The following is an 11,173-nucleotide window of genomic DNA, read 5'->3' on the forward strand; positions in this document are numbered from 1 at the left end:
ACAAGTACTTGCAGCAAATTATCTGTAGATACTAAAACAATAAACAGAATAAATTATAATAAAAGAGAAGTTTATCATGGATGTAAATTTTTGCTACCTATTTGAAATTAACAACGTCAACGGTGAAATATTTTAGAACGTAATGTACATGTGGGGCCTTGGGTTAAACTTTGTCCCGCGTGGAGAATTCTGGGTAACATTAGACATGGCGGACGGAAGTGAAATTTCTGTCTTGGAAGCCCGGCTTCAGCGTCTTGAGGAGGCCGTCTACGGCGAAGAAAGTGACCAGCGGCCTGAACCTGCAGTGGAGAGTCTCGCTAATTTCCAGAGTCATGTCGGTAGCTCTTTGGAAGGGTACGATCGCATCAAACAAGCGTGGAGAAAGCTGGAAGATATCGAGAAATATTTGGACCCCGCCTTCGTTGACCGCCTGACTCTGCCTGACACTGCGAAAGCAGAGGTAGTTCTGTCAGCAGAGAAGGACATAAAGGCTCTAGCGGCACAGCTGGAAGAACTGCAGAAGATGAAGGAAGTCTTTGACAGCGAGCACATCAGAGCGACAGCAAACTACACGTCCCAGCTCCACAGTTTGGCACAGGTTGGAGATTCAAACCTCCTTGGTCTAAACTCTGAATTCATTTTTCCACAGTTCTTTAAGTTTCGTACACATGATCAGTTGATTCAGTGTCAAAAGGGTAAACATGAATGACTTAATCATAGGAATTGGCATCACTGTATGCAATGACCTTGCTGTAAGCACACTTTTCTATCTGTAAATCTCTTAACAAGCTCAAGCAAAAAAGAAAAAAAAGTGTAGTAAAAATCTTGGTGTCCATTAGTCCACATTTAATCATAATTTGTTGGTTTTATCTCCCTTGTATGTTGTAGGTCCACATTGAGCAGCAGGAACAGGCAGAGGTCCTGACTGATGACGTCAGAAGACTGCTGACTGAGTACAACCGGCTGGTCGACCTCATGTCCAAGCAGTTTGTACTCTGGGATGAAACACTCACCAAATATGAAACAGCCAATCTACCCAAGAAATCAGGAGCATACTAAATGTTTTAGTGTTGCCACTCATAGATACTAGTAAAGAATTGATGTGGAAGTAAAAAAAAATACTTGTTACTCTCTCTCAGTGTTATTAGTCAGTCTTGGTACATGTACTTGTAATTTGTATAATGCAAGGTAAATGCACTGCTACAAATGCACTACATTGTACTAGACAAGGATTGTCAACTGAAAGTACTGTTGTATTGAACTTTTCCATCGACATATGGATCATTCATATAGATATGTATACTGATTATACATTTATGTACTTTTGTGTCATAGTTTGCCTTATGATTGAGAGGAAGCACATGTAATCAAGTAATCTAGTGCTTGTGTATGTACTTGGTGGACCAAGTAGATACTAGTATTCCGGTATGTATCTTGGGCACCATTTTCTGGTGAAAGGTCATCACCTAACATGTTATCCCTGCAGCTTTATATATTGTAGTACTTTGTCTTGCTTCAATAGTGATGTAGGAGATTACAGGGAAGGAACTAATAAAGATAAAGGTTTAAGTTTTGTTTTTCTAAATAAACCTAATTTGAAGATCATGCAGTACTCGACTAATATATTTCAGTTCATGTTTTCTTTAGACTAACCTTTACTGAAGTAGTAGATATGCTGTAAAGCATTGTTTGTTCAGGAGAGATTAGATCAGTAACGTTACTTGCATGTAGGATTGCAATGCTGGATGAGCTTGCAATGACTGAAGTTTGAAACCAATCAATTATGCATTTACCTTTGCATACTCTATGAGAACATGGAGGTAGAAGGGAAGCTTAGTGAGATTCTGGTAGGAAAAACAAGGAATGAATGTAATGTGATTTGTTTAGCCCTTTATTGTTTCTGATTGAAAAATACATTTTGGCATTAAAAGTTTTAAATTCTAGATTGTTAAAAGTATAATAATACTATAGAATAATATGACATCTTGTTGGCATTCTTCAGTCTTGAAAAATGAAATCTATGTTTCCATGTATATTCAATATCGGGTTATCCACACACAACCAACAGTTTTATGCACCCAGGTAAATATAAAATTTTATCATGCAACACATGTTGGGCTAGATTGATGAGTTCATGAGTAATGGGAAATATAGGAATGTTTCTTTGATTTATACAAAATATGTTCATTTGTTCATTTTCAATTATATAAGAACAGCAGTCCATGTTATTTATGTAAAATGAGTCATACTGCTTAACTGTGGTACATACATGATTATCAATTTCCTACCATTTTACATAAAGGACTTACAGTATTTATCATTTAGGCAAAGGTCCTAATTTTCATGAATTGCAGCTTCAAGTGTCACTTTTTTAACACCGGTCTGCAATATGTACCATAATTCTACTAATCAATATGCATGTATCCACCACTATGCTTTCTTCATACCAAATGCTACATGGACATCAAAGTCCTGGAATCCTATGTGATTTGCTCACAGGGCTTACAACAATAATCTGATTTTCTTTATTACCATGCACATTCAGGTGGGTATCATCTACAAAGCCCTATCAGGTGGTAATGTCTTGATTAAAAAATGTATAAAAGTGAGACATAAAAAAATATAGTCTCTCTTTTTGATGGCTTCATTAGATGATAGCTTAACGTTTGTCAAAATTAAGTATACAGAGGTATGTATGTGTATATATTGTATGTAAATTTCATTACTGAATGATTGTTGACTAGTCATGCAGGGAGGTTCTGTACTGTTCTGGGACACTATCCAAGACACCTGAAATAATGATATAGAGATATGTGTTAGAAGGAAAACCAAAACAATTGCTGCAAAAAACAGATGTATTAGCATAAGCAGGAAACATTTATCAAACACTGAAAGGGATTTTCACACCCACATGATTTTCACAATGTTGGATGGTTCATGAAGCACTCTTCAACAATCTTAGGAAGACAATGCAAAAAAGGCATGTAAGCTTACCTCTGCTTTCCAAAACTGATCTGCTAAACAATTTTGCATAGTATCTCTGAAAAGAAACCACAAGAAAATACAACATGGTCAATGGATTGAACTTAACTTCATTCTGTATTAGATGCTAACAAACAAAGAAACATATTTTACACCATACTCATACATCAAAATGTAAGATGGATCATTAGCACCAATGGCATATACATAACGTTATATGTATGCAGATATCTTACTTGGCCTGTATCACATAGACAGGTAACGATGGTGTGACCTGGTCCAAGCATCTGGGCAACCTGGAGGTGGAAAACAGTGTTACAAAGGTCTTTTGGAAGTACATGGTTCATGCCATGAATATTTCCCAAGTCTTTCGTCTTGCCATTAACAGATGGCCTGCATGGGGGGTAGTGATTACGAATGACACAAAATTTTTGCCGTCAAGTACGAATTACGTTAACGTCTCAGAGCTGATTACGACTTTACGATTTCCGGCTATTGTACTACTACGAATTACGCTGATTTTCTGGGGCGGCTGCCTACGGATTACCATGACTAAAAAGGCCTGATTACGCCTTACGAAAAAGGGCATGCAGGCCCTCTTAACAATGAAGTGGCAGACATGCTCACCTGCACTGCTGCTGACACATTTAGTCCTGAGGACGCTCCAACAAAGAAGCCTTCCTCATGCAGCAAACGGAATGTCTGTAAATACACAACCAGTGACATTTACTGAGGACTTTTTTTTTTTATTACTGTACATTGGAAAATGTGATGAGGAAAGGGAATGATGAGGCAGCCTTCATTCTGTGTTATAAACATTTTTTGTCACAGAAAGACAAAAGTTGATGCTACAATCTATAGTTAGTCTGAGCTGAAAATGTGAACGCTGATACTTGAATTATTTACCATTTCCACAGCACTTTTGTCAGTAACGTGTACAGCATCATCAATGTCTGCCCCCTTCAGGTTGTCTGTGACCCGACCTTGACCTATGCCCTCTGTGATGGAGCCTGTGCCCTCTCTCTCCAGCTTGCCATGTTTTATCCAGTTGTATAGGACACTGCCCTGGAGTGGAATATTGGATACAATCTTGTAACAACTGCTCAAAAGACTAAGTATCTATCATAAAATCCTTCAGGACATAGCATCTAGTCATGTACTGTCCTGGTACAAAGTTGAAGCTCTAAATTGTAATCACTTGGTTCTCATGCTGCAACATTAACACAAATTGTGGGAAAATATGTAGTATCTCTGCACCAACTAGTCAAGCTTCCTATGAAGAGATGGTAAATGCAATGTACAGTAGTTGCATTTTAAAAACTACCTTACACATAATTGCATTACCTCAGGGTCAGCTAGTATTGCCTTGACTTTGGGATTTCTATCCTTCAGGTACATACTGACACCTAGAAAGGAAGGAACAGTTTTACAGCATTACAAATACACATTCATAGAAGTGATGGCACAGGGCTCAATAGGAATAAAAGAAAATAGGTAAATTGTACTTAACACCTTCTTCTATATATACCAGGTAACAGTCTTTCATAAAATGACATGTGAGAATCTGACTGAACTTCTTTACCCGGTAATATAAAAAAAAATCAGCATACCTGCAAGAGTTCCACCAGTTCCTGTTCCAAATGTGACAGCATCAACTTTTCCATCTGCAGGGAAAGGAACAAGTGCATGCTCAACTCTGGTGTATGGGAATATACTATCATGTCAGTCAAAATGTCTCCATAATAATTTAACACCCTATGACTTGACACACCTACTAATGGATTGTTCTTTCTTCTGACAGGACATGTCAATAAGCATGTCCTGTCAGGAAAAGCCAGGCAGGGTTTTTTTACCTGTTTGCCTCCATATTTCAGGGCCAGTGGTCTCAATGTGGGCTCTTCTGTTTGCTGTGTTGTCAAATTGGTTGGTCCAAACAGCATTGTCAATACTTTCAGCAAACCTGCGAGCCTATTCCATGCATGAAAAGTGATGAACATACAAATAAAATATTGAAATAAAACATGTGCAGATTATGAAAACAATTTGACATTATAATTGCTAACTGTTCCACCATGAGCATCAAGAATTAGAATTGTTATTAATCACTGCTGAGCAACATGTCTGACAAATAACATACAAGTTAATTCATGCAGAAATGTTACAGCTGACACATCTGACAGATAAAAGCCACATGTCAGTTTAGGTTAGAAGGAATAGATAAAGTTATGCAAAGAGGCTCTTGCAAACTCCTAAGATGACTGATAAATACCTGGTGGTTGTAGTTGTTTGGATCTGTGAAAGGGGCAACAGGCACAGGTCTGACATCAGCACCAAGAGTGGTTAAGGCATCAATTTTTTCCTGTTATTAAAAAATACAAATATGTTTACAAAAAGGCTGTGGTTAGTCACATCAGAAATTACAAGGATATCTAGAGTAACAATTGCATTGTAATCTTGATAAATCAAGCAATGTTTTGTGCTATACTTGTCAATAATTAATCATGTCAATAATTAATGTTGTTAATCGAATGATAAAAGCATGAATAACCTCAGTAGCAATGGAGCAATAATGCATCAATGAATTCCGGTAACTTGTTATTTGGATACCTGAGACTGGTTGTTAGGCATGTAGATGACACACTTGTATCCCAGGGCCAGACACATGTGGGCCAGACCTATCCCAGTGTTGCCTGCTGTCCCCTCCACAACAGTGCCACCTGGTCCTATCAAACCTGGAGAGGAACAAATTGAACAACTGTTCTTGTGGTACTTGACAGAGTGGGAAAGTAGGGCTATTGTAGAGCTGGAAGTTGTTACAACTGACACATGTAAATGACATGAATTCTTAGTAAAGTTTTTGTGTCTTGTATCTTTTTTGTCTCCACAAATTGACCTGAAAATGCAGATACTAGTAGGTATTCCATGCTTTTCACGTAGCAGTGATATTGACATGCTGGACCAAGGAGGTTAAGTCTTAAAGCTTTGTTGCTACCCCTGTCACAGACCTCCTCAGCAGTATAATCTAGCATTAGATAATACTAGTGATGCCTCTGCAGAATTGATTTCCACTTGAGTTCCAGACATCTGAAATCAGCCTGCTGCAGAATAATATTATATCCATACATTGAAACAACCAACAGCTCCAACCTTTTTCCTGGGCATCCTTGATGAGGAAAAGTGCTGCTCTGTCCTTGACTGAGCCTCCTGAGTTCAGAAACTCAGCCTTGGCCAGGATAGTACAGCCTGGTGGGAAGAGGATGGATGAAACAGAAAACTGTCATTATGAACTTACTTCTTCTTCATTCTACCATAATATTAAAGTGGAAAAATTGGAAAATTACAAACATCAGGATGAACTGGCTTTCACATACCTGTGTTTTCACTTATCTTCTTCAAGTAGATAAGAGGAGTGCTTAAAGAAAAGTAACAAAAAATACAAGACTTAGTCTGGATTCAGCATATGCTCCTGGTTACAGTATACTTGATGCACACTGTTGCTTCTTTTCCTTCACAAGTATGCAAAATGGTGACTAATTAGTAAGATGTCATAAATACACACATATGTTGACAATCAATGCATCAAGGTAATAGTTAAAAATGACAGAGCAAAATTCAAGCTTGTAGATGGCAAATTTTAATGCCAGTGATTATCATTTAGATGATCTCGTAAGTACTTCCATAATGTTCAGTAATAGGAACAGACTTTTAACTCACTTCCCAACTGTGCCCAGAAATCCTTGTCTCACTTCCTGCAAGAGGGTAAAGTTGAAAATATATGTAACAACAATATATGAAAATATATGTAACAACAATATATGAAAATGTATGTAACAACAACACAAATGGTAGTTGTTGTTTGTATACTAAATCAATGCTTGATGAATTTAAAATGAACGTGGCTGTATACACTCCCGGAGTGTATATAAAATCTATTTGTCTTTTATATACACTCCCGGAGTGTACATAAAATCTATTTGTCTTTTATATACACTCCCAGAGTGTATATAAAATCTATTTGTCTTTTATATACACTCCGGGAGTGTATATAAAATCTATTTGTCTTTTATATACACTCCCAGTGTGTATATAAGATCTATTTGTCTTTTATATACACTCCCGGAAAGTTGATAGGGCATTCGAATGATCTGTCGCCGGTGCGAAGACCGCGCGATCGGCTGTGTTATCCGGAGTCACCAAAGGGACCGGGGCGAACCCCGGGTTGGTCTTGGTCTGATAAATGCACGCCAGACCGTGAGGTCGGCGCTTCTTCCGCATGTATTAGCTCTAGAATTACCACAGTTATCCATGTAGGATGTGACGATCAAAGGAACCATAACTGATTTAATGAGCCATTCGCAGTTTTACTGAGACAGTTTAAACTTGCACGTGCATGGCTTAAACTTTGAGACAAGCCTATGACTACTGGCAGGATCAACCAGGTAGCGAGGACGCCAGGGGCGCGCGACCGGTCTCGCCGCCGCCGCCGGGAGCGGAGGGTCCCGGGCCCGCGCAAGCGGGGCGGGGCGGTCCGCTCGACCGAACTTCGGTGGAGATTTCCGTGTTGTTTTCTGATTTTCATCATCCAATAAGATAAACTTGAAGACCGAGGTTTAAACTTGGTGCCCCTGAATCCTCAAACACTCACAAAAACCCAAGTTTTGGGCCTACCAAGGAGGCTAGTATTTCGGAGTGTATATAAAATCTATTTGTCTTTTATATACACACCGGGAGTGTATATAGCCACGGCGATTTAAAATTTCCTCAATTGTAGAATTCCAAACATCAGATTCGACAGGTAACGTTATATTCAATTTGAATATTCAGTCCAAATTATGAATCATGACATAGATTGTCATAAGTAGCAGTAATAGCGGCACATAATAAACTGGTATCATTAACTGCACCTCATAATGACTTGCAAAAAAGTGACGCAACACCGGACCACGCCCCCTCTAATGCTAAATTGACGTTATAACGTTTGCCATCGCACGATACGCATTATAATAGCTAAAAACAAACTGTTTGGGTGCTGAAATAGTATGCGATCTGCTGATATGATGCAATATCCTATTTTCTATTTAGAAGCTATTCGTGCATGACAGTGGCTAGCGGTCGGCACTGTAAACACAGCTTACACAGCAACCAAACCGCGCTGTGGGAAACAGAAGGACACGGTTCGTGCAGATACAGACCTCAAACAGCCCTTATTTTCGTGTTAGACATGGATGACATTATAATAACACTATGTACGTACCGACGACTGAAAACGTTGAAACTGGCGGGAGAAAACTGGCTGAGAATGCCGGAGAAACCAAACTGTTTTACCCACGGACGCCATGTTTCTTGACGACCTTTGACCGCGACACTTCAGGTGAAACCTAAGATCTCGGACCGGAGTTTCTCTAGAGATTTCCTAGGTATGCTAACACCTTCAGGCGGTCCTATGCCAGAAGAAAACGTCATCATTCCAGTGCTGCTTTCCAATAAACTTTTTGCAGCTTTCTACAGATGCATGAACGGTGAAGTGCATGGATCAAAAGCGGTCCTTGCAGTTCAATGAAAGACTGCACCCAATATGTTGTCCAAACCTCTCCAATTTATGCAGTGATGTTTTTCGCCGCCGCGGGGCGCTTCTGATCCTTGGCGATATACTAGTACGGTATTACTACGTACTTAAACGGCAGTATTCAATAAGTTGGCTATTTACTAAAGTTGTTTGTAGAATCTTCCAACCCTACGTGTACGTTTAGATGTTCTGACGGGTAGCGCGGCGGTTTTTCCGGGGGAAAGAGCTATCTTCGGGTACGACTCCCGTACGAGGCTGTCATTCTCATTCTGTAGTAGCCTGGGTGCCATCCGATTTGTAACGGCAACCCCGAAAATTTTTTGTTCGGGGTTGCCGTTACAAATCGGATGGCACCCAGGCTGAAGGGACTGTAATTAATAACTACAACCGCTAGGTGTCGCTTAGCCTGCTACATGTGTTGGCACGAGAGAATATCTATTGTTTCAACCTCATACAAGTTGTGTAGTGGAAGAGTGTGTCCTCAGAGATTGTCGCGAATCCTCGCTTACCAGTGCCGTCGCAGTACAATCAGCAAAAACAAACATGAGGTCCGCATGCACGTGTCAAACTTGAGAGACTCTAACCCACTGAAATGTTTGTTTTGCACTCTTCACGCCGGGTTATATGGGTAAAAAGGTCACATTATCTATTTATGATATCCAATCAATTCCTTTATATCTATTTTATCAGAAATGTTCAACTGACTATCTTATCATAATCATAATCCTAGGTTATAAATCAATGTTTAAGTGTGGACGGTGGAAACGGTGACACATTAAGATGTACGAGTATACTAGTCATGCTAGTATTCGAGTAAGTTACATGTGGTCAACGAGGGATGCCATCGATATATAGCTCACACTAACCCAATAATTCAAGCACATACTGAGAAAGTCAATAACGATAATAGGGCAACGTGCAACTGGAAATAAAGGATTCAGCCTTTGCCTCTCATTTTATACACGTCAAGAGAGGAATGTTAACTCATTGCATTAATGTCACTCGTTAGCCTATTACCCCCAACCTGCGTGAATGTAGGCGTACTGCCGAATACATACTGAGACACTTCGGATAAGCTGTACATTGTCCTGGTGTGCGTGTCAACAGATGCCGTCTAAAGGTCCGGGAATGTTTGGACTGTAGGAAGGAATGGTCAGACATCAGTCAGTAGCATTAAGGTGCTTAACATGGATGCTCATATTCTCTTCACCCATCCATCAGGATTGGGGAGAAATGACATGACAAGGACGATTACTCTCGTCTATCATCCATACAATACCTCCTTTCACAGCGGAGGCTTGGGTAGCTGGTGGCCTTAGGGTGGGTATAGTGGTGCGGGTGGAGTATTTGGGCCATTTAGCCGATATCATACAGCACTTCTCCCCCTCCTCATAACACAATCTTCAAATACTGAAATACATGTATGTTGATGATACTGAGCCACATTTAAAAAATCGTACTCATCCGTCACATAAGATACCGTACCATAATATCTTGACACACACCCTTAGCTTTTTATCTTGGGGATTTACATTTCTTATGGCATCCACAGATCTCCTTGATCTTGCTTTGTAAGCGACACCGAGCTGCTTTTCTCGCGTCGATACAAATTGAATCCGTGTTATATCACATAACCTACAGGCGGTGTAGATGAACAGTTTGATACCATTAGCTCCAGCGAGTCAGATAAACTTTACCTTATCATGATGATGGGAAAAACATGTGAGATGGTAACCAATCAGAAGAACTGTAACGGACAGTTCAACTTTTTGCAGTAGTACGGCGTTAGTTTTACCTCAAAATACTACTCACGTGATTCACTCATAATATAACTACTCGTGTTTGTTCTTTGTTTTTCCCTTCAGTTTACTACTTTAAGACATCCTCATCACTGAAAATCACCATCTCCTGATCTCTGTCTCACAATTGTATAGAAGTTCGCTGTTCAGTACGTTGTGCCAATGAGACAAATACACACCACCCAACACAAACACATGGGAGTATCTATTACATGTTATGATCCACAACTGGTGAAAGTCTCATTAGATTAGTAAACAGTGCCGCCCTGTGGGGAGCCTTGTAGCAGGGTATGTCAGGGCTTGTGGCGGGAGTGAAATGCTCGGTGCCGTATATGGGCCCGTGACAGTTGGCGTGACGATTGTGCTGAAGGAACTGACGCAAATGCCACACAGCCAATTAGCCATGGATGGACAGTTCGTAAACAGACTGGTGATGCATCCTGAGAGGATGGCGTCATCTCAGAGCTATATACAGTCTACATAAACTGCTTTATTCTACACATGTACACCTATCGGTCATAATCGAGTTGCAGTGAAAAAACAAAACATATTCAACTGATGTGAAATAGATTGGAACGTAAGTAACTTAACATGAAAATCAAGATAAGCAGAGATATCATATATATATATATATATATACACACACGTTTCATACATCTCTATTAAAGACAGATTTCAGCTTTCAATGTTACCAAAAGACATTGACCGTTCGTCTGGGCGTGGTCCACATTCTAGCAGTATGTGTTTACAGGTGGCAGGAGTGCGGGGAGACACACACCCTCGATATGTTTAGAGGGCGGGACACTGTAGAACAGTAACCACAATG

At 39.8% G+C, this 11,173-nt stretch overlaps 2 protein-coding genes across 2 annotated transcripts; one reads left to right on the forward strand and one right to left on the reverse strand.

Moving 5' to 3' along the window:
- Positions 1-182: 182 nt before the first annotated feature.
- LOC109468156 (dynactin subunit 3-like) lies at positions 183-1,735 on the forward strand. The gene is made up of 2 exons (XM_019766404.1): positions 183-598; positions 889-1,735. Exons 1-2 carry the CDS (start codon positions 206-208, stop codon positions 1,057-1,059), a joined length of 564 nt encoding a protein of 187 aa, XP_019621963.1. The 5' UTR covers positions 183-205; the 3' UTR covers positions 1,060-1,735.
- Positions 1,736-1,875: 140 nt separating this feature from the next.
- On the reverse strand, positions 1,876-8,516 carry LOC109468155 (cysteine synthase 1-like). The gene is made up of 14 exons (XM_019766403.1): positions 8,237-8,516; positions 6,697-6,731; positions 6,354-6,394; positions 6,130-6,225; positions 5,590-5,714; positions 5,252-5,341; positions 4,836-4,950; positions 4,593-4,646; positions 4,327-4,388; positions 3,889-4,047; positions 3,610-3,684; positions 3,219-3,278; positions 2,995-3,040; positions 1,876-2,790 (listed from the first exon to the last, which is right to left on the reverse strand). The coding sequence occupies exons 1-14, from the start codon at positions 8,318-8,320 to the stop codon at positions 2,741-2,743; spliced, it is 1,092 nt and encodes a 363-aa protein (XP_019621962.1). The 5' UTR covers positions 8,321-8,516; the 3' UTR covers positions 1,876-2,740.
- Positions 8,517-11,173: the final 2,657 nt, after the last annotated feature.

Source organism: Branchiostoma belcheri, unplaced genomic scaffold (genome assembly GCF_001625305.1).
Source record: "Branchiostoma belcheri isolate BF01 breed outbred unplaced genomic scaffold, Haploidv18h27 scaffold193, whole genome shotgun sequence".
In the NCBI taxonomy this organism is placed as follows: Eukaryota; Metazoa; Chordata; class Leptocardii; order Amphioxiformes; family Branchiostomatidae; genus Branchiostoma; species Branchiostoma belcheri.

Excerpts from the sequence above, each read along its gene's own strand:
- LOC109468155 (XM_019766403.1), bottom strand. The coding sequence starts at position 8,320 with ATGGCGTCCGTGGGTAAAACAGTTTGGTTTCTCCGGCATTCTCAGCCA. Across the intron at positions 6,226-6,353 it reads GAAGATAAGTGAAAACACAG|GCTGTACTATCCTGGCCAAG; the intron begins GTATGTGAAAGC and ends TCTTCCCACCAG. Across the intron at positions 5,342-5,589 it reads TGCCTAACAACCAGTCTCAG|GAAAAAATTGATGCCTTAAC; the intron begins GTATCCAAATAA and ends TTTTAATAACAG.
- LOC109468156 (XM_019766404.1), top strand. The coding sequence starts at position 206 with ATGGCGGACGGAAGTGAAATTTCTGTCTTGGAAGCCCGGCTTCAGCGT. Across the intron at positions 599-888 it reads AGCTCCACAGTTTGGCACAG|GTCCACATTGAGCAGCAGGA; the intron begins GTTGGAGATTCA and ends TGTATGTTGTAG.